The sequence below is a fragment of the Camarhynchus parvulus genome, chromosome 2 (genome assembly GCF_901933205.1).
Source record: "Camarhynchus parvulus chromosome 2, STF_HiC, whole genome shotgun sequence".
NCBI classification, from domain to species: domain Eukaryota; kingdom Metazoa; phylum Chordata; class Aves; order Passeriformes; family Thraupidae; genus Camarhynchus; species Camarhynchus parvulus.
In genome coordinates this window covers 77,337,043-77,360,664 of record NC_044572.1, presented here as the reverse complement: position 1 = coordinate 77,360,664, position 23,622 = coordinate 77,337,043, and the positions used below count along the sequence as shown (strand labels likewise).

Sequence of the window (23,622 nt, the reverse complement as noted above, 5' to 3'; positions counted from 1 at the left end):
CACTTCCTTCTGCCATAGAAGATGAGGGATTTTTACACTGAAAAAATCTGCTGCATCCACTAGAAATTAGTTCATCAGTTTGGCAAAAAGATTAACATAACTAAGCAAAAACAGTTCGGTGAAGGGCATAAAACCAAATGTTTTATCTGATTTTTAAAATCTAACACACATCACCTCAGTGCTACAATACCCAATTAGCGTGGTCAGTATGGACTAATTGCTGTGGAGGTGAGAACATAAAGCCATTCAGAGAAATTCCATCAGGACCCGGGTTTTTAATCTGTGTTTATGTTTTCATAACTCTATTGAGTAAGTTACTACATACAACTGCATGTTCCAGCTGCAACTTAAAGAGTCACAGGTGCTCTCACACTCCCTGTGTGCTGTACTGCAGACTCCACCCAGTAGATACCACATGAATTGGGCAAAGCTTTCAGGTTGAAAACCAGTGATATATATATATACATATACACACACACACGTATATGTATTTGTCTGTATATGTATATATATATATATGCATATGCATATATATCTGTAGTATAAAACAATGCAGGGAAAGGCAAAGGCATATAAAAGTCTTACTGACTTCACAACAGATATTATTTTCATTTCAAAACATAGGCATTTTGCTAAATTACAGCATACTTTGAAACAATGGAGTAAAAATGAAATACTGGAGGAGAGATAAAGGCATGCTCAAAATGACAGTGAAGCATTCTGAGAAAGTATAAATCCCTGTAAGATTAATCCCTCAGTGTGAGAGCTGCACATGGAGGAAAGCACAGGAAGACTTTGTACCCTGCTCTGCCAATGGGCCCCACACACCTGAACTTCCAGCACTTTTAAAGCAAAAGAACTGGGGAAGCAACTCACAATGACTTCCTTGAAAGAATCTTTGTCACTGATTGTCTTATCCACTGTACATCCAGACTGGTTCAGGTAGTGGTAGTTCTCAGGTACAGATAAGTAAAAAGCATCTAATGAGAGAAAACAGGGTGAGTGAAAAGGAATACCAAAACAGAAGTACTCCACAAGTCACTACGTCAGACTTCAACAGTTCACAATTAATTTCCTCAGAAATTATGACAATGCACAAGACAAGGTTTTATATTAAAATCAGATGAGGGGTTATTTTGCTGGGTTTTGTTTTATTTAGCTGCATAATAGAGTTAACTCTACTTTTTAGCATGCAAAGACAGCGAGCCCACAGGGAGATGCTGAAACAGCTTTAGGCAATTTTGCACGTATACAAATGTCATTTCTTTTGTTCAGTGGATTTATTCTTTATGAGAAAGGATTAGAGCAACCAGAATTATTTATCTTTGTTGCTGTGGAGTTATTTAGTACCAGCAAAAATATTCAGTTTGAACACAATGAGGCATGTTTGTCCCCAAGTAATTTTCCCAAGGCCACAGCAGAAGCTGGGAGGAAAACTACTGTCAGCTTAGTGACATTCTTCAGCTAAGTAGGTTCCTTTATCAAGTTCAGCTCAAATTCACACTCAGTGAATCCCAGCTGAATAAATAACCTATTTCTCAGCTTGGGTTAGTGGGTTTCTGCAGTTAAATTCTCCACTGCTGTCACCACTGCTGACTGCTAGCAGAAAACCACTACAGTTGTGTGACTTATGCTTTGCCACTCACCTTTCTCTCTCTCTTCTATCCCTGCCAGCAGAGCATAGAATATATGATAATTTCTTTCCCCGGGGTTTTGTCTTACCACACGATTCTGTCAAAGTAAAAAATAGTTTCCACTTAAGTGATCATTTTTGAAGACAAATTTTTTACCCACAGTTTCAGACAAAAATTTAATCAAACACAACTAAATAAGCAAAACAAACATCAACTTACTTTTTCCAATAAATCTGGAGCCAGCAAGAAAAGTTTCAGTCAAGGAATAAAGTAAAAATCAATTAATGCAGAAGCTTTTTATTATCTTCCTTCTTTCGTTCGAGACAACAGGAAGACTATCATGGTACTTTCTTAAAACATGCTAAGCCTGTTTCATACAATACACCTACAACGAAATAAATAAAGTTGCAATAATGATAATATTGTAGCAGTTCTAATATCAGCGTATCAACACCTTCTCTTCCATCCCATCAAAACTGGACTTGGCAGATTCTGAATTGTAAATGACATCTGCTTTTTTTTTCCCTTAAAGCTTGGAAACAACCTCAAGAATTAAATTTTCCCCACTGAAAACACAGTTTATGTTTAAAACAGCAGGTAGGATCTCCTTGGAATATTCCTCATCCCCACACCTCTGCTGCTCTGGTAGAGGTGGCTCATAGACTGATTTTGCCAAATGCAGGACAAATCCGAGGATTTAACCCACCCAGACTCACACTGCAGAAATTGAGCAGCTCTGCTCATTCAAGTACATTTCCAGAGAAGTAAGCAGCTTATCTTTGGGCACAGTAATGAGGGAAATGGCTGACAACTCAAGTTATTCACAAGGATTCAGGCTGTTTTAGCTCATTACATGGGAAATGCACATGAGCCATGTCACGCTAGGGGCAGCAATACAAAGTGCTGCTCCTCCAAGAGTACAAACACCCCACACCACCACAAAAGCCTGAGTGCATGCGTGAATTTGGTGTTGCTGCTTCCCCTTCCCACCTACACCAGCTCAATTTAACTGTGTGTATTTCAGGATGGGGTGAAAGCACAAAGGCAAGCCAGCTCTCCCTCAGTCCTCCATCAAGGAGGTACACGGGCTCTTCCCACAAACAGGGGTCAAATCACCAAACGAGGATACAATCCATAATTCTTCCTCCCTGAATGTTCCCTTTCTGACAGATGTTCAGCTGAATAAACTTCCCAAAGCGACTTGAGTTGTTGTTGTAAACAGTCTTCGCATTGCCAAAAGCTTCCATAATTGGACTGTGAAGAGAGAGAATGACAGGAGTGTTAACATGTGACCAGCAAGCCAACAACTTCACATGGAGCTGGTGAAAGGAACAGTACTCTGACAAGCTCCCCTCTGACACTCTCCTCAGCAGCAGCCTAAATCCCAGCATTACCCTCCATTTAGCAATGGGCATCTCAGTTTTCTAGCACAAGATGGAAGTATTCATGCAACAGGAAGATAAACCACACTGAACTACTCTGCAGCTTCAGAGTAGTAACTGCTACTTCCTACTTCTTTTGTAATTGCTCAAAAGATGCACACAATTCTCACTGCAGTACTCAAATGATAGAAATAAGAAATCTCAGCACATGCAAATTGCTAGATGGATGCAAGGAGTCCTTGTCCTAGGGAAATTAGAAAAAATAACTACATCAAGATATAGCATGTACAGCAGAGATGAAGCAAGATAAACAAAAGTAATAGCCTCTCAAATTGCCTTTGTTTTTAAATAGTTTAGAACCATGTAATTTCACATCAACACCAAGATTTCTTTTTTGCTTGCATAGATTGTGTCCAATTTATCTGATGCACTTACTCATCTGTCTTATCAGCTCTCCTTATCCTCCCTTTCTTCAGCATGCTTTTACCGCTTGAGCACTTTATCGTCACCATGCTGTATCTTGTTCTACCATATCCTCAGGCTACACAAACTGAACCAAAGGTATCACCCTCCCATCACCCATTTCCCTTACTCTGATTATCTGAATTCAGCCCCAAACAAAAATGAAAGCCACCATTAAAGCTTCATCCATTTCAAAACTCTGCATATTTTTGCTCCACTAAGAGATACCACTGTGTTCACAATTCTCTAGAGCAGCCAGGTAATTTTGTTTAATGGAATACCTCCCTTTCTCCTGTACACATTCTACTGTTCAGTAAACACACACACATATTTGATTACATTGCAAGATCTTATTTCAATGTCAAGGTTTATGTCTTCTGAAAAGAATACCCGTGTATTGTAAGATCCCATACCTGCTCTCAAGAATAGCTTGCTCCACACTGGAGGTCTTCTCTCTGGAGGACAGCTCCAGTGAATGTTGGCTCATGGCAGACAAGAACTTGAGAATCAGCTTAGTGCTCTCCGTCTTACCAGCACCACTTTCGCCACTGAAAGAAGAGGAGAACATGGTTTGCACATTTCCAGTGGCCAGTGAAGAAGCCCTCTGGCTAGCCACCCAAACTCTACATTACTGGAGGTCAGGAAGACTGGGCTGATTAGAAGAGATGGTCCAATGAAGCCAGAGCACCCCATTAAACTTCCTGAATATGACATCTAGGGAAAAACACAAGCTGTCCTTAAGCTTTATAACTGCCTAGACAGCATTTCAAGGCACTGACTGCATATGTACACACACCTAGGAGACAACAAAGAGCTCTCTGAATGCAAACAATTATCCAGTGCTTCCCACCATCATGTGAAAATAAACTCACAACAAAGACATGGTAAAGGGATAAAGACCAAACTAAGAATTATATGGGAAAGTTTGGTATATATTGCAGCAATCTAGCTAATGAAGGAGCCCTGCTGGGAAGAGGAGGAAGTTAGAGACACCAATACACATTCCAACACATAAAGGCTACTCATGTAATTAATACTGAAATTCTTAGTGAGCTACATACTCTTTAAACAAACTTTTTATATACCTGTTGAAACAAACCAGATTTGTGTGAGTTCAAAATATCCAATTTCCACTTTTCATTACCATCAGATATATAAAACCTCTCATCACCACCCACAGAAGAACAAAGCTATTTGATAATGCTAAATTGACATTTTAAAAGCAAATTATTAATAAGCAACCCTGCTGATACAAATAGAAGGCAATATACTCAGTTTCTCTTCAAAACCAACACTCTAAAAAGGGAAAGTTTAGATTTGGCTCATTTCCCCAGTACCCTTTCCCTTCAATTATGTAGCCTAAACAGACACTGTGAGCTATTAAGAAATATAATTTGTAGGGAAAATTTGTCTAGCTTGCTCACTCTTCATCTACAGTAACAGCATTGTACCCTAAGCTGTGGCCTAGGTTCTCATTCAGCTGTACCTAATTCCAGTTTACTCCCAAAGAAAGGGGGTGCATTTTGGTCTTACTTTACCTTTTCCATTATATCAAGTGGGAATTTTGACTTTGATGGAGCACAACTGGGCTCCACTTTGGTGGAGCAAACCTAGATAATCTGACAGTCTTTTGTTGTGCCATTGCTGAGTAATGGCCCCACTGATTTTAGGTTACAACCAATATAATGATGCTTTCTAGTAAAATGCAAGGAAGAAAGGCGCCACCCATAAATACAGAATGACATTTCCCTGCAAATGAATGTCAACAATAACATTAGGGAAGAGACATTCAGGAAATATAATGAGACATCTTCATAAATGCCAATATGTTTCAGCAAGTGTGATTCATCCATTATATTTATACCACATCAAACAAATTCTGTAGTGTTTTGTATGTAATTTTACCATTGATGTTTTTTATGTAATTTTGCTGTTGATGTCTGGCCTTTTCAGTATTCCTTCCTTTTCTCTTTTCACTTATCTCTTCTGCCCAAGAAGAAACACTTAATATTCATTCCTGCATTCAATACTCACCATAAAAAAACATTTTTACCAGTAGTTGTGAGAGAGCTTCACAAACCCTTGCATTATTCTTGTCTAGTGCAATAAATTATCAAGTGATACACGCCTCTTGCTGCCTAATTCTCTCCCTCTGAGCCATGCATATAGCTCAACAGCAGGCACAGGGTGACACTGAGGACATCACCTCTGCCTTTGATACCATCCTTCCTCTGCCCCACCCGCTGTCCCCTGATCTGCAGAATCTGTAGTTCTATGGAAGCTGAAAGTTACCCCACTGTAACTGAGAGCCATTCTACAAGCAAGATATTCAAAGCTGATGGAAAAATATCTCCTGCACCTCTTTCTGGTACAGCTGGTATAATGTAAAATTACATGCTCTTGTTTTTTTCTCAGAACAGGAGAGACTCAGAACTGGTTTGATTCTGAACCTGCCCAGTGCCCTATTTTGACAGCTGCCAACTGGAGATGCCCATGGAAGACACAGATTATTTCCCTTCTGTGTTCTTCCGGCTTCCAGTTATTTGCTGTTCAGAGGCTTCCTGATCTAAATCTGGTTTTCACATGTCTTGTAACACTCAATATACTTATCTTCTATGAGTTTCTAGCCATACTCCCTTAAAAAGCAGACGGTTTTGTTCTTTCAGATCCACCTCCATTAGTTTCATTTGATACCTCTCAGTTCTCATGGTGGAAGGAGAAACCAACAATTCATCCTGGCACTCTTTCTGCTGCGCATGACTTGATGGTTAGTGCCCCAAATTCAAGGTGCCTGTCTCCATTAGCCATTTCCTATGTTATACTTTTTAAAATTTCCTCTGAACCACCTTCAGATCCACGAAGTCCAAAGGATGGATTTAGACAATGTTCTCTGCTCATTTAGTAGTAACCACTCCATTCTATTCTAACTTTTACAGCTACATGGGATCAATCTTTCAGAGTGCTTAGAAAGCTTCTGCCTACAAGGTCAGTAAAAGGGTGAATTTTTTAGTGGAACCTTTCCAGCCCATGAGTTTAAGTGCCCAGCTTGTTCCACATCACTAAGTTCAGGACTGTGAACATATTAAGTCTGACAGTAGGCCAGAAGGCCCCCACTTAGAAGATCTTTAGACTTTCTCCATGACTTGTTCTACGCAGGGCTAAGGGCACAGCAGCCTGGACTCAGGACTGCCACAGCATAAAAAGGGATCACCGAGAGAGAAGAGACTCCTCATTCTGAAGGATATAACACTAAATCATTTCCCTGTTCTGTCTGGGTAAGACACAGCAGAACAGTCTACAGTGGCTGCTAATCACTGACACACCAAAGGCACTGCTCCATGAGCACCTCTGGAAGCCCTAACCCAGCTCCTGAGGTCCAAATGACCAGGAGCCCCACATGGGGGAAGAGCCCAGGAAGGCCAAAGGGTACTTGAACTGAGACAGGAGGCCAACACATGTCTTGACCCTACCTCCTTTTGGAATTTCTATCAGCTGAACACCGCTGGAACCAGGAGTGATAGCTATACTTGTTCTTTTCTGTATCTTTTCTGCCCTTCTCTCTTTCTTCCTCTAATTCCCTCTTCTTGGAGCTTTGTGTAACTTAAAATTGGATGAGCATAGAAGGGCTAAGTTAATGCTTTGAGAAGTGTTTTGTGTTGATGGAATGCTGCTCTAAACCTTTGTAAAAATTCTCTGATTTTCTAAAGTTGCCAGTGAAGTTTTTTGTTGTTTTGACCCCTTGACAACATCTTCTCAGTACTTCTCCCATGCGTCTGAGTACACAAACAACTGTAAATCCTTTCAGGAGTCTCATCAAGTGAGGTTTTTGGGGCCTTACAGTCTGCTGCCTTTAAAACCCCAAGACAGATACACACAGAAAAAACAGGCCCCTTCAGTAAATGTACTTCATCAAACGCACATCTGAACTTTGGTGCATCAGTCCCACAAGGACACCACAGGTCTGGGTCCCATATAAAAGATTTGTTTCATACTGATTTTCAAGCTGAAAAACAGTAACAAAACGTTTCAGGCCATGAGATAATAATAACAGAAAGAAAAAATTGGTATCAAACTGATTTCCCACTCATGGCACTGACTTGAATGTCATACAGAGTGATGGTTGTGGCTCCCTTTACATTTCTCTGGGAGTGCTCTGACATGGATCAATTGCAATTTTATCTGAGAGAAGAGCATGTGTTTGCTTCTGCACAGACTAGATCACCTTAAACAGAGCAGCAAAAAAACCCCAAACCAAACCAAACCAAACCAAACCTAAAGATATTTTCCTGTTCTTGTAATAAAGGCAAGGAAGTTTGAACTTGGTCTCAACTTGTGAACTTCAGCTAATCATGGGGCGGCTCAGCCCCTTTCCTGCACCAGGACAAGCTACTTGGCTATTGCTCAAATTAGATGGACTTTCTTCATGTTCCTGAGGTACCCAGCTGAAAAATCAGAAGATGTTTTTAACATGGTGGGCTTTTCCTCCCCCCTGTTTTAACTGAAACTGGACCCTGCAGTAATGTTTCAGACCAACATGAAACTGAGAATTTATTGATGCAGAAGTTGTTGTCCACAGAAAAAAACACTATTTTTTTCAGCCTGGGACAGTTAAAACACCATGTCACAACTACGTACATATTCTAATACACCAGTTGCATACAGCTTCTTCAGTGTGTTGTTTTGTTAACTTCTTAGGCTGCTACGTCCTTTTTATGCAGCATTATCATTAATTAATGCCTTTTACACAGACCAATAAATAAGCATCTCTGGGTGATTCAATTTATCATCTCTTCTGTATTTCCTTCCTTTTCACCTCTGACCTGGATGGTTATACAGGAAAAATGGTCTCACATTTAAATGATATTCTGAGTTTTTCTAATTCGTGTTCTGCAATTCACCCTCTCACCCTACCCCAGCCAGAAAAATATCCCAATATTAATATTTTTCACAGGTTTTTGAACCCAAAGGCTGAAGAAAGCAGCTCCAAACCAAAGCTGAGCTAATTCTGGGAGCCAGCAGGGGGCACTTCAAGTCCAGAGGATCATCAGAAAGCGTTCCAAGAGCATTTCTTTGTGGGGCTGTTACAATTTGCTACTGAATGTTGAGATCCCAAGGTCAGGAGCAGCTCAAACTGCCTATCAGAATGTGAATAATTCCCTCATTTTAACCACTGTGTTTTTGAGATGCAACAGAATTTTCCTCTTCATCATCTCTCACATTATTTCATTACAATGCAAGACCAGAATATTTGTCCGAGCTACAACACTAAAGAGCTCCACTTGGCTACATTATTTTTCAAATGCCAGTAGTAACCAAGAAAGTTACAGTGAATGCAGTGATTTGTTGCAATGTCTAATTCTAAACCAGTAAAAGATGCAGGAATGACCAGGATGCTGAATTTGCCAAGCATACTGTTATACCTCCACTTCCTATGCCCTAAACTAGATATGTGACAACAGGGATCTTCCTAAGCTGTAGGAAGGCCATGGAAACCTTCAGTAATTCAAAAAAAATTCTATTCTGAATCCTTCACAGATAGAGCAGCTAATGCTCTTTCAGGAAAGCAGATTTGGCATTCAATTTTTTTAAATTGAAATTGCACATTTCCTCAATTTCTGCAGTAACAAGATACCCTCGTATGATTGTATTGTGCCACTTATCTGAAACACAGAACTTACACAAATCACTGTTTCAATCCATGGCCACAGTAAACAATTTTAAAAGGGATTCCTAATACAAAACTTCTCTATATTATAGCTTATCTGTACCAAAGCACATGGTTTACAGAGCAGAAAGTGCTGAAGACTCCCCTGGAACATCACACACTTCTGCTTATGTCCATTTTAGGACATAACCTCCTTTCCTCTTGGCAGCTCGTGAGGAATTGGAATGAAAGGTAAAATACTGAGACTAGTACAAAATGGCAAAAATACCAATGGCCACCAGAAATTGTTTTGGTCCCTAAATTTGTGTACACAGGCTGTCCACAAGTAACTGCCTGGCAATAAAAACAAAATACTGACAAAAACAAACAAAATAATGACTCCAGGCTAGCTATTGTCACATGACAAAGATCTCTGTGAATTTTATTTTTGCTTGGACTCTTACCTGAGCTCATCTTTATATGCACAGAACTATGTATTAAGTAATAAGAAGGAGAAATACAGTTAAAGAAAGCTGAAAAACATACTCTTCAGCTTTGTGTCACACACTCTTCAGGTGGGCACTGTGACCTGAGAGCCTGCAGAAAGTTGCAAGTCAGGCCTGGCTGTGTTGCCGCTAATCCACATTTCTAACAACAGCCTGGGTGCTGAACTACATACAGCAAATCCCCCTCTTATCCATGAAGCCTTGCAACCTGGCCCACAATCTGAAATGTCAGTAGAAACTGTCTATTGCCAAAGGTGCTGCTCTCACTGTGCCTCACCCCCTCTCTGTCCCACCGTGCTGCAGACAGTCCTACAGCCACCACAGGGACTCCTGGGGAGGTCAGGAGACAGCCAAAATCATGTCAACTGGTGCCTGAAGAGCTCTGCATGTGTAACCTCGTGGTGCAGGAAGGTGACAGCAAGCAGGCCTAATCACAAAACTGTTGGGAAGGCAAGAGAGGAGAGGGAGGGGAAACACAAGGTCTCCTACCCCTCTGAGCATCACTCCCTGTCCGGAGCCCGGTGGCCGGGGCCATGCTGCAGTGACCTGCTCCTCCCTATCTGCTGGGCCAGACTTTGGTCTCCGTGCCTGTGTGTGAGCCAACACAGCTGAGCTGGCAGGCTAGGGAATGGGAACAGAGCTGGCTGCGTTTTCAGATCTTCTGGAGGCAGAAGGAAGGAGGAGCTGAAAGCAGTGAAAAGCTATTGAAATGCCAACTGCTCCCTAATGCACCCTCGGCCCCAGCCAGAGCCTGAACACCAGCGACACAGTGGTTCAAACGGGAAGCTATTAAATCACCATTAAATTAAGGCACAACAAGATTAGGCAAGGAAGATTAATCAGGCAGAATTAAGTGGCTGAAATGTGGAGGGGTTTCTCTTTTGCTATTCTTATTTACTGTATATCTCAAGAACTGGTAGGTTAAGTTTTTATTTTCCTCTCCATACAGGAATCAGGGTCTAGTGGTGACAAACTACTGAGCTGCACAGAGATGCTTAAACTGGTGGGAAAACACTTAGGGTAACATTTGATGTGTGAAGACCAAAAAATGCCCAAAAAATTCAACAGAGTTTTTTCACTAAATATAATTGTAAGATGCATTAAAAAAAATAATGTTTTCTTAGAGGTGCACAGAATGACACAAAACAAGTTCAGAACTCTCTTGAAACCGTGTTGTTTAAAAAGCCTGCTTTCTTTTGGAGTTCTCCCCACGTGGCCACAGCCATGCTCCCAAACCACCTTGAAAGGCTCACTATTGTATTTGTGGGGTGCCCCGATGATGGAAGGAATGATGAATCTGACTCCATGTTCTCAGAAGGCTAATTTAGTATTTTATGATACTATATTTTATAAAAGAATACTAAACTAAACTATACTAAAGAATTCAGAAAGGATACTTACAGAAGGCTAAAAAGATAATAACGAAAACTCATGACTCTTTTCAGAGTCCTGACACAGCTTGGCACTAATTGGCCAAAGAGTGAAAACAACCCACAGCAGAAACCAATGAAACAATCACCTGTTGGATAAACAATCTCCAAACACATTCCACATGTGAGCACAACACAGGAGAAACAAATGAGATAAGAATTTGTTTTCCTTTTTCTGTGAGCCTTCTCAGCTTCCCAGGAGAAAAATCCTGGGCAAGGGATTTTTCAGAAAACATGAATGCCACAGCTCACCATCAGGGGCACCCAGAGCAGCAGCAGGCAGCACTCACCTGATGAGGATGCACTGGTTGTCGTGGCGCTTCCAGAGGCAGCGGTAGCACTCGTTGGCCACGGCGAAGATGTGGGGTGGGATCTCTCCCATGTGGTGCCGACTGTAGTGCTCCACAGCAGCATGGTCATACAGCCCTGGGATGCTCTTGTAGGGGTTCACCGAGGCCACTATTGAACCAATGTAGGTCTGCAAGCACACAGCACCCCCAGAGCTGTTAGCACACGTGTGGTGGAACAGATTGACACTCTTCTCTAACGACAGACAAAAAATACACATTTGCAAAACCATAACAATCCTTTGGAAAAAGGTGACCAGCAATTTTCCCTGATTTCTTCCTTTCAAGAGAAGCAACAAAAGGATGAAAGTTGTTCCCACCTCTGTCATGTTCTCAGGCTTACCCCACCTATAACACTGAGCTTATTGACTGTACAAATCCCTGCCTTAATGCTGCTTAGAGCTGCATGGTAATGCCTATCAGCACTGGCCTACAGCTGCTTCTCATGTGTCCTTAGGGACTTGCTGAACTTACTAAAAACCTGACTGAGCCCAAAGTTATGGTGGAGAAGTCTGTATGTCCATGTAGAGTATCCAAGTCCTTCTCTGCTACTCACTTTTAAAACAGAAGTAACAGGCATTATGGCAGACACTAGGACCATAATATTTAGAATAGCAGGCTCTAAGAAAAGCGTGTGAAGTGGCAGATGCTCCAGAATCACTGGGTTTCCACAACATTTTTAGTATTAGTTGGATGCAGAACAGCAGCTGGCAAGTCATTAATTTCTATCACATTGCAATTAGAGATCACATCAGTCAAAACCACCCAGGTAGCAGCTTATGCCCATTCCAATTGCCTTAACTCATTAGGCTGCAGTAACCTGATCATTTCAACAGTCTACTCACAATGCTGTTCAATTTCTCCCTCACCTTCTGTCCACTTCAATATATTTTTCTAATAAAATCCCATTAAGTGAAGTAGGAGATAACATTAAGCATGCTATCTCCAGAGTTTCTGGGGCATGTGAAATTGACATACTGTACAGCATGTGCAGTGTTACTTCTGCAGTACCAATTTCATTTCGTTAAACACCCTTTCTGCAGTTACAGGCAGGGAGCTGACACCTGGCTACAACAGTCCTGCTCTGGACTGGTGAAGAGCCAGGCTGGGCAGCCTCCAGCCCTGTAACACAGCCCCCATGTACAGACAGATGCCTCACCAACCCTCTCATCACTGACAGGAACCAGCTGTGAAGCTGACAGCAGGACTGGGGCTCTCTTCACCTCCACAGCCCCCTAACCAGAGACGGATGGATAAGGGGAGCAGCATCTTTCAAACCCCTGAAAGGCAGCCCCTTTCTCCCCCTGCAGCCTCCTTCTCTAAGCCACCACAGGGCATTCACTAAGACAAAGGGACCATCAGTTCCCCCATATTTTCCTTTCCCCTCTATCAGTCTCTTTTGCAGTATTTACAGCCCACATCTACCTGCCTCCCTCTTTTTCTCCTTAATTAACATGCAATTATCGCTGTGTGTCAGCTCTCCTTTCTCACTGCTACCCTGCTGTTATAACCCTCATTATCCACCTGTTCACCCTCCATCAGGCCCGACACAAATTGCAGCTTTGAGCGTTTGTTAAGGGAACTGCAGTGGTGCCCTTGAAATCATGACAATTTTATTAGCAGTAAGGGGAATATCCCTCTTCACTGTAACTCTAGCACCTTTTACAGAATGGTGAATTTTCAATCTGTGTGTTTTATAACACCACCCCACCCCCCCCCCTCCCATGCTGTGCAACAGCTCAGAAGATTTCATCTAGAAGAGAGATACCATTTCAACATGAGATCGTATCGCAGGCAATTACAGCACTGAGACAACAGCTTAATTTCCTGGGATCATCCCCTCTTGGACTCTTAAATAAGTAATAAGTAACAAGGAAGGCTCTGAAAACAAACTTCTTCTGTTTGATACATATTTCAGCACAGATTGCACAGGGAAAAATTTTAAGAGGCATCTTTTTTTAATTACATGACTGCAGTCCAAGTATGACCAATAAAAGAGACTGCTACAGATCTTCCTCTTTCCCTTATTAAAGTCTGGCTGAAGTCTTTGGAAAAGAGTAACTTGAGGCACATCATCACAACAGATGCCATGGCAAAGATGTACATAAAAAAATCCCCATGAAACATGATACCATCTAGCTTCATAAGTAAATAATCACTCTACAGCTTCTGCAAGAGTAAGTACCTGACAGAACAGTACCCCTACGATAAAGCACTGGCAAAACTGCATCACCATGGGCTACACATTGGGACTTTTCTTGCTTCTCTTCAAAACAGTAAATATCAGAATAGGCGACAGCAGTCCACTTCTGCATACACTCATTTAAAATGGGGCAGTCTTTCACATGACTTAAGCACTTTTTTTTTTATAAGTGACAGAAAGACTTCCAGAATATTAGTCATTACTGTGAATTATAAAAGTTTATTAAATAAAGTGAGCTGGCTTCATTGCCTTGTAATTCAGTAAAGTACAATAGAGAAATGGGCTGTGTGTTACGCAATAAAAGAAATCCAGTGAACAGCAGAAATCATACTGGTGAAAAAATCACCTCATTGAGTAATGCTTCAGACATGTCACTATTTAAAAAAATTCCTTCTCTCTATCTTTTCCTTTCAGCAAAAATGTGAAGAACCATAGTCTCTACTGACAAAGATGCAGAATAGTGGTTCCAGTCTTCTAGTGCTTTAAATATGCACTACTTCTTTGCAGGACAAGTTAAATGCATGCACAAACTGCCACCAAATTATAATGGCACATGACAGAACAAACTCAGGACTTCAAAAACAACTTCCTCATCCCAAGGCAAGATCATGAAAAAAAGCATATTCTTCACAGACACAGTATATCACATTTATCACCTACTAGGTGTCACAGCCCGACCCAGGAGTAGCCACAACCAGTTTAGTCTGCATGGACTAAGGAGTTAGCTGGCCCAAGCAAAAGTTCTGCCTTCACCCAAGGTAGTTCAGCAAAGTATCAATGGGCTGAAGTAGCACTGTTATTAAAAACTATCCCAATTATTTTAAAAGGTCACGTTAAAAGACAAATCTTCCAGAAATCTTTGTAAATTGCCTCTGGGATACTCCACTGCAGCAAGATCTGCTGCTGCAAGAATAATTTCCTACATCACTTCCAGGCTTACCAGTTATCCCATCCAGTACCTATTACAAGGTCTTACTAGTAGCAATATTTTATAAGCAGTAGATCCTAGACTGGCAGCTTTAAGACCCACAAAGTTAGGGACCTCAGGGAGGGGGGAAGGACACATGTATTCCCATGAAAAATGCTACCAACTCTCAACTTCATAGAATCACAGAATGGCCTGGGCTGGACGGAGAGCAAAGATCATGTAGATCCAAGACCCCTGTTGTGGGCAGGGACACCTTCCACTAGAACAGATTGCTCAATGCCCCATCCAATGTGTCCTTTAACACTTCCAGAGATGGTGCATCCACAACTTCTCTAGGCAAACAGTTCCAGTGCCCCCACCCTCACAGTGAAGGATTTCTTCCTATTATCTAACCTAAACATACTCTCTTTCAGTTTGAAGCCATTCCCCCTTGTCCTGTCAGTACATGCCCCTGTAAAAATTCCCTCTGAATTCTTCTTGTAGGTTCCTCCACTTGCCCTGCCTTGGAGACCTTGAGCAGCCACACAACACAACCCCTTTTTTGCAGGACAGACCTTCTGGTCTGCAAGCGTCTTAGCAGCAGGTTAAACTGGTGTAAAAACACACAAAGAATGCAGGACTGCTCAGTGGACGTGTGCTGTCTCCTGAGCACCATTTCTGCACCAGACATCAGCATATGGCAAATTAAATGGGTTAGCAATCAGAAGCAGGATCTCTAAATTATATATGATGCCAACATCACAAAGCAGGTGAAATTTCAGAAAAGGTATAATCACATAAGAATGACACTTCCACTTTGCTTGTAAGACAGTAATCTAAATTTTCCTTTTGTTCTTTGCAGTTTCTAATCTGATTCTGGAAGTCAATAATTACTTATTTTAATGAAAGCATTCCAAAGCAGTTATGAATGGGAGAAATGCTGCCAGAGCACTAGCAAGCAGACAGGGGAGTTCTGAAGACTTCCAGTTGAAATAGTTTGAGAGTTTTTTCAGTGATATACTGTGAGAACTCCAGTTAGAAGCCTGACCCCTTAAATCCATAGCAATGAACAAGGCAGTTTACTATTCCCTGATATATGACTGTCTCAAGGCTTCACACAGAACCATACAAAACTCTTGAACTACTTTGGTACAGACTAAACCAGCAACAACTTGTTATCAGATCATGGCTAATATATTTATTTAAACCAAAGAATAAATTAAAGTTGAGTTACTCAGCCTGAATCCCAATGCAGCACTTCGATTACTGTATTAAAGGTTGGTTTCCTTTTGCACTTTCAAACTTTTACTGGAATTTTACATTGTTAATTAATCTCCTAAAACACTTTTAATCACAAACCACAGACACTCCTGCTCCCCCTTTCAGCAAAAAGGGAAAACAAGATTGTTTGCTGATTGTCTACAAGGACTTTCAAAATCAGAAGTTCCAATCCTATCTTCTCAGCTAGACATGGAGTAAGGCAAGACAAAATTAAAGCTGTACTTAAGAAAGGAAGAGATTTTTCATCAGTTCTTTGAACACTTTTTGTTTTGCTTGTTGCCTTCCGATAGCAATTAGCTTTGAGCCTCTTCTTGAAATCATCCCACTGTTCTTCAAACACTGAAAAACAATTTATTCTTTAACGAGAGCTGACAAAGACTGCTGTGACCCACAGAAGCACTCTAGCAAAACTTAATATAGTCAGAGTAGTCCTGTCTAACATGGGAGGGTGGGGGTTTTTTTAATAAAAACACAATCAATTTATTTTAGTTTGATGCCAAACAAATCTAAATTACATACAAGCTTTTGTTGATCCAAATCCACTTTCGTGTAATACTTAGTACTACAAGAAAAAAGTTTGCAATGTAGGAACAAAATACAGTTTGAAATGTCTTACTTTCCCATGTAGAAAAGGCTTTCAGATTAAAAGAGAAAAAAACAGAGTAAGAAATTTCCCCCTTAATTTTTTTTAGATTCTCTATAATGAAAAAGCAATGAAAAAGAAAACTGTGCTAATGGAAGACCATTATTCCTATAAACCAAACATACCGAATACACCAGAGTCACCCTGCTTTTCATCTTTTCCCCTTCACAGATGCTTTTTAGAATTTTGGGGTATATCCTTTCAGGTTTGTTCCATATCCAGCAACCATACACCTTGCACTTCTTCCCTTTTATGTCAAAACTTCTCCACAGTAACTTTTCTGTTTCTGAGGATCCTTTATGATATCTGTGTTCTACCCAAGCTTACTTTTCTCATGTAACGTCATTAAATTTATTCTACACTGCCCTTCTCGTGACCTTACACTCTCTACATCAAGGTGTCCCTCTGTACTTCACAGACTTCTAGCATCTGAGACATGCCAGTCTTCCTGCTTTCACAAATAAATAAATAAAAAGGGGGAAGCAGGGAAGGACGGACACACAGGCTCTCCATATCTCATGCTACAGAGAGAGTGGGAGAGAGAAGGCAGAAGCAGACTGGAGGACTCTGTTAAAGCACATTATTTGCTGCTCCTGAACTAAATCTTTGATCAACAATCAACAGAAACAGAAACTGATTGCATTATTAAAACAGGCATAAGAAGACTGCATTAATCTATTTCTTTCTATCATTGTATTTCCTTACTATCACCAAAAATCAAAATATTCTTCACAGCTTGGAACTAGAGATGCTGGAATAGATCAAACACAGAAATTAAGATTTTTGTTACAGATATATACACTAACATTGAGAAACAGGACTTTGTCCAACTCTCTTAAGAGCACTTTCAAGCCTTTCTTCTTTAAAGCATGAAAAGTCTATGTTATTAGAGAAAAAAAAAAACATGCGTACTGATGCCTCAAAAATATGTTTCTGGACTGTTTTTGAAAAACTTCTGAATTTCCTGGAGTCTCTTAAGGAACTGATTCTGTGTCTGAAAAGTAAAAGGATTTTTTTTAAATGGGGTATTGGTATTAACCTGCCAATTTATTCCACATGAACTACTTTCTGGGCTTACCCTTAATATATGGGAAACTTCAAATTAAACTGTAGTACAACTGGCTCACCTCAAATAAGCTACTCAAATGGCTACTTCTATGTTACTTTTACAAAAGGCATGGGAAAAGATTTTTATCACCATTCCACACAACCTGTGCATCTCATGTACCTTTAAATCATCACAGCTACAGGAACCTTATCAAATAAAACCAGTGTTTTCACAGAACATGCAGTGGCAGGCAACTTTTAAAAGACCATGAAATAGCCATCAAACTTTGTTATGTTTTCAACACCCAATTTTAAGATGTCAGGATGAAAAACCTGGGAACAGAAGAGTTTGCTCTACACTGCAGCTATGTCCTTTGTGGTTCAGAGTTCCCTCAGGTGAAAGGATTGATGGTAATCAGGGTTGAGTTTATTCTGTGGCAAAGAAAACCAAACGTCTACTACATACAGATCAGCAGAAAAAGGAGAAAGATGGCTGGGCCACATTTTGGTGTGCTTTTTAGGGGAGGCAGAAGAAGGGGCAATGGTATGCCATAAAGAGGATGGTAATTAATGCCCTCATTCATGGTAGGATCTCAATTTATCCTCACTGTGGTAAGTATACCCTGTCTTTCAGCTAGTCCCATGCTAATTTCAGTGGGACAGAATCCAGTTGTCTCATGTCTGAAGCAAAGCTTCTTTCTTAAAAACCATAATCAAAGTGAAGTACTAAACTACAATTTAATGTTTTTTAAAACTGCATGTTTTAAATGTTTTCAACCAATGAAGCCATTCCTAAGATGGAAATGCCATACTCTATAATCATCTTTACATCCTTGGGCTCCTGCAGTCCTCACCATGTCTGGTGACTCATGGTGAACTTCCAACCACCCAAATTTACATCAGCTTTGCTTTTCTCTATATCTGTGTTCCTTGTAAATGCATTCAACATTATGACCCCTAAACTGTTGTTTTTTTCTTCTGAAATTCAGCTATAGGATTGATTGCAAAATGAGCTGCTGTAAATACACAGGCCACATTACAAATTCAAGAGTTAGCACCCACAGGAGAGGACCTTTAGAAGGGAACCAGAACATGACACAGAATGTCACTAGAAAGATCAGCTACCTACAGCCAAGGCCACCTTCTATGTGTTCTCCTTGTCACTGGTTTTGGAAAGTGTCTTCTCACACTGCTCAGCTGTACTTTCAAACCATGTCCTTCAGTCCACGATGGAAACTTCAGCAGCCTCTCCCACCAACCGCTTCCCTGCTGGCCTTTTCTCCTTCTGAGAACAGAAGGATCCAAAGCATAACAGACCAAGGCCTTTCCAAAGCCAGGCTTTATGCTTGATTCCACCAGCACAGCTCACATGAAGATTTTGGAATAGTTTTGGACTATTTTAAAACGTGATTTCAGGTGACCACAGGCAACTGTTGGGCAACAGGACACCCTCTTACATGCAGCCTTGTCTGCGATGTTGACCCTTCAATCCAGCTAATGTGACCTTAAGCTCCCCTTGGTGCAACAGTGTAAAGCAACACAGTCCTCTTCCCGAGCCCCTCCAAGGGCAAAGGCTGTGCTATCTCTTCAGGAAAAAAGTTGTACTTAGTAACCCAGCTACTGTAACTTCTACACTAAGAGATTCGCTCTGTTCCCTACAGCTTCAATCTTGCACATTCATTGAGTCCTTGTTCTAGGAAGCTAAGTGAAACTGCCTAGGTCTGTTTCTTAAGGGTTAAAAACTGGGTTTTGGTCACGTTAGGTGCCAATGTAAATACCCAAAACTTCACAGAGGCAGACACCTTTTGCTTCCACAGAAGGCTCAGAGATGGTAAAGACCTCTCCACCTGGTGAAGAGATACACTTACAGCTTAATCTCATCTTTTTATCTTCATTTTCTCCTATTGGACAGATTGTTCCATGTCGATGGGGATTACTCAAGGAAACACTACAAGTGTTAGCCTGAATCCACACCAAAAGCAATCCAGTTAGGAAGTATGAAATCAATTTAAAAAAGGTTGATAAAAGAGCACTGTTACACGCAAAGGTAAAAACCAAACCAGCAGATAATAATACAGACGTCAGATACACATTTTTCCTTCTTTAAGACATTCACAGGTCTCTGGCAGTTTTTCTCCTGTGTAAAAAGCCTCAAGTCTCCTTGCTTTTACTGTACTTTTTTACTGACTAATACAATGCAATCTCTACCATGCAGCAGTCCTATCTACTGGGTCAGAATAATGATCTTTTGTACAGTTTTCATATAAACAATTACATTAGAATTTCTCTCATTGCCATTGCCATGCAGATAGAGGCGGTGACCTCCTGAACACAAACATGACTGATCAGAACAAGACATTGATTTTTGTTATTTTCATGGGCTGCAATACAGCATGTGAAAATAAGTTTGCACATGAGACTGTAGCAATCTGTGAGCACAGTTTTAACAGGCGAGCTCGAGCTCAAATAAAAAAAGGCCTCACAAAAAGCAGAGACCCCATGGCTTATCACTTAATTTCAAATGGCCTGTGGCACAAACCAGTTCTTCCTCCTGCTCTGTTATTGCACAATGCTCAAATGAACCTTTCAAAACTGTCTGAAGGTCTAATTTACCCTCCAGCAAGGAAAAGAAAAAAATGGTCTTCTTCCTTCCTATACATTCAGACTGGAGAGATGAAGGGGCTTTTCAGAGAAAATACACACAAAGGAAAAGCAAAATGCCAGTAAAATGATGAAGAGCAGTGTCTCTACAACACTGGTGAAATTTACATAAAGCTTCACAGATCTGTTTAATTCTGCCTGAAAGTATTTTAATACTGATATCCAGACTTCCATAACTTCCGTGGCTCTTTAATATATTTGAAGACCTCTCCTATAGAAAGGGCTTTTTCAGGTGGAAAGCAGGAAGAGCAGGAATTACTCTTTAACAGAGCATGAAAAGAGAAATCAAAAGCCAGCATAACTGAAATCTATCCCTATGCCAGGTAGTTAGCTGGATGGCACTGAACTGCTGCCAAACAGCCATCAGTCGAGAAATCAGGACTGAGATGGCAAATGGAATTAACTGTCAAAAATCTGCTAAATGGAACTTTCAGATTCCGTTTGCTTTTAAAAGGATAGACAGGCAAACATCAAAGGGGAAAAGCTGAAACTGCCTGTGAGAGAGGGACCACCTCTTTGCAAATTAAAAATAACAGGCTGGCTATGAATCAATAACCCATTCACACAGATAAACAATAGCTATAAAAATTAACTCACTCCCAACTTAAATATGTTGTTTGCAGCATTTCTAGTATTAAACTGCTGGAATATGTGTGTAAGACAGCTGGACAGTACAGCACAGGCAGGAAATTTTGTGTAGCTCACTTTAAATCTCACTTTACAGTAAAAGTCTAACTTATGTAAAGAAAATGTGCTGGCAACAGGTAAGCACCGTAAGGTTTGGAGTCCAAATTCCTGCCCTCCTTTCAAAGACTTTGCTGGACTAGGAACAACAGATCTCACAGAAAGGAGCCAAAGCTTACCTCCAAGTGAGGCAATGGCACGTGCAGAAACATTCAGCACTGTTTACAAAAACTCTGAACAGCACTAAGCTGCTGTTGGCATTTGTGCAAGCGACTTATGATTTTTCTTTTGATTATGCGTGTTGGTCTGCTTTCTGTTCTTGGCTCAAAGAATTTGCAGTGACATGCAATAAATGAATACTAGCCTTCAAATCTGGGAAGACATCAGCAATATATACCATCACCAATGACAAAATCTGCACATGATGACAGATTTCTACTATGCAGTTTTCTAAATGAAGTTGCCATCAAAGATGTCTTAGAGCTTTTGTTTTACAAATAGAAAACTCATGGAAGTCAACAGAAACTGATCCTGTTGCCAGTCCATCTATTATTTATTCGCCAACCAACCAACTAGTCAACTGAGAAAAAAAAATACTGGTACAGAGCAGACTAGAAAGAGCAAGCTTTCATGTTTTATTAAAACTTTGGCCTCTTCACCCTCTCCACCTCACTAAAGCAGCTCACTGATGTTAGCAGGTGAGATCCTTACTGCCATGTGTACACCCAGCAGGTTACCAACACCACCTAATGTGCTGCAAACCGTAATATAAATTTATCTGTTGGTATAGGCGTTGTGCACATGTGGCCACTGCACACACTGCAAAGTGTTTGTGTAGCTGTGGCATACATGGCAGGGTACTCAGTGACACATACCTTTCATTTCTTCTAATGCTATCACATTGATCACAACACCTCAGGCTGAAATACTTCCTTGGATCTGAAAATAGGCACCTTTAAAATCCCCAGTATTTTCAGTTGAGGACTTTGTGAGGACAAGAGTTGAGACAAACACTCTCTATTGTTGCTGTTATTATAACTATTAGCAGTTCCACAAGTCATGCAGAATGGAGGAAGTCAGAAGCAAGGTTGGTTAACCAACTGATGGCATTTGTTTACTTCTCATACCATTACAGCTATGTTTCTCCATTCACACATATTAATAAAAAGAGTTAATTTGCCTGTGGTAGACAATTTTTGATCTATATAACTGCCCAGCCTTTAGAAATAACAATCACCAGTAATAAATTTCACTACATTTCCAATTAAAGCCCTGCTGTGTTTTTATAGATCTTTGTCTGCTGCTCTCTAGTAACAGATGTGAAATGGTAGCTGTAATTAATGCTTGGAGACAGGAACTCGCTTTGAACCGCATTTTGAAAACATTATCTGATGTGTGCAAGCATAACATTCTAATTATGGAGGTAAGCAGCTATGTATAGACATTTGTCATGCATTCTTAGCACCAGCACTCTCTGCTTCCACACTTCTGTGGAAAGAGCTGGTGGCAAGAATTTTCCCCATCTTCTCAGTAGCATAGGAAGGCGTAAAAAACACTGTGATTCATCAGCACACTTTGAAGATTTCTTTACTGTAAAAGCAGAGTAGCTTCCCCAGTGACCAGAGAGCAGATCCTGCACACTGGTTACCTGGGACTGCTCTACAGCAGTGGATGCCTCTGGAGAGGAAGCATGTAACCACAGCTGGATTGCACACAAGACTTAGGGGCTAGTGTAATTGTTCTAGGCACATGTACTGCTTTTATATACATGTTTTATGGTACTAATTAATGACACAGTTTCTGGGTACCATTGTCTGGGGTTTTTTAAGTCCATGGCCCACAGTTATTTATAATAAGGCACACAACGCCAATGGCCGAGGCTGTTGAGCTCTCCAGGACGTGGTAGGGGTCCATGACATACATATTTTTTAGGTTCAGCTTCTGCACGGAGTGTGTCCAACTTTTTCCATTTAATAAACCAGTCATGAGGTTTTGTCTTTATTAGAAAACACTTTAGGGCTATGGTTTAGTGTATTTATGGTGGCATTCAGTCAAAGGTTTGCCTTGAAGACATTGGAGGACCTTTCCAACCTCAGTGATTCTATGATTCCAGTAGCTTCTATTGATCTTCCTTTGTTTCTCTGCCTTCACCTACAACTTGCGTCCATGTTAGAGGACATCTGAGCAGGAGTGCTATTGCAGTGTATGAATTATGTCTGCCTGCATTACATCAACCACGACTTTAGTGTGCCGCACTATTTTCTCACTGTAACATGCAGCAATATCCACTTCTTACTGACCATCATAGCATGGTACAGAGCAACTGCCCTGGATCCAAAAGGAGTTTTACTGTACTCAGAAAAAAACCAAATATGCAAAAACCCAGAAAAATGAGTCACAGAGAGCAACTGACCTAGATACTAAAGCGTCTGAGTCTGCAAACAGAATTTGAAAAAACCCCTCTGGTGATTATTGATTAATACTGCACAAACATCAACTAGTCGCCTCTGGGAGCCCTCATGACTTTGAGGGAGATAAATTATCTAATTACTGCAAGCTTAACAAACTACAACTGAATGTGCTACTTAAGTAAATAAACACTAATAGATTTTAAAATCAATGCATAAATAACTGAAAATCCCTTTTAAGAACAGATAGAATTGAGCATTCTGTACCATGAAGTGGCTAGGAGCTCTGCAACAATCTTGTCAGGGAAGAGACAACTTTTCCAGTTCAACACCTTTTTAAAAAATCAGATAAATGCTACTTTTTCATCCAAGTTATTCAATGT

General features: G+C 40.6%; 1 protein-coding gene across 1 annotated transcript in view; it reads right to left on the bottom strand.

Moving 5' to 3' along the window:
• Nucleotides 1-23,622, bottom strand: part of MYO10 (myosin X) — a 162,939-nt gene that overhangs the window by 62,030 nt on the left and 77,287 nt on the right. The window contains exons 4-9 of the mRNA XM_030943561.1: nucleotides 11,349-11,536; nucleotides 3,892-4,026; nucleotides 2,764-2,888; nucleotides 1,854-1,867; nucleotides 1,647-1,731; nucleotides 877-980 (exon numbers count right to left, since the gene is read on the bottom strand). Coding sequence (XP_030799421.1) covers nucleotides 877-980; nucleotides 1,647-1,731; nucleotides 1,854-1,867; nucleotides 2,764-2,888; nucleotides 3,892-4,026; nucleotides 11,349-11,536 — 651 coding nt within the window. The remainder of the gene's footprint in view (nucleotides 1-876; nucleotides 981-1,646; nucleotides 1,732-1,853; nucleotides 1,868-2,763; nucleotides 2,889-3,891; nucleotides 4,027-11,348; nucleotides 11,537-23,622) is intronic.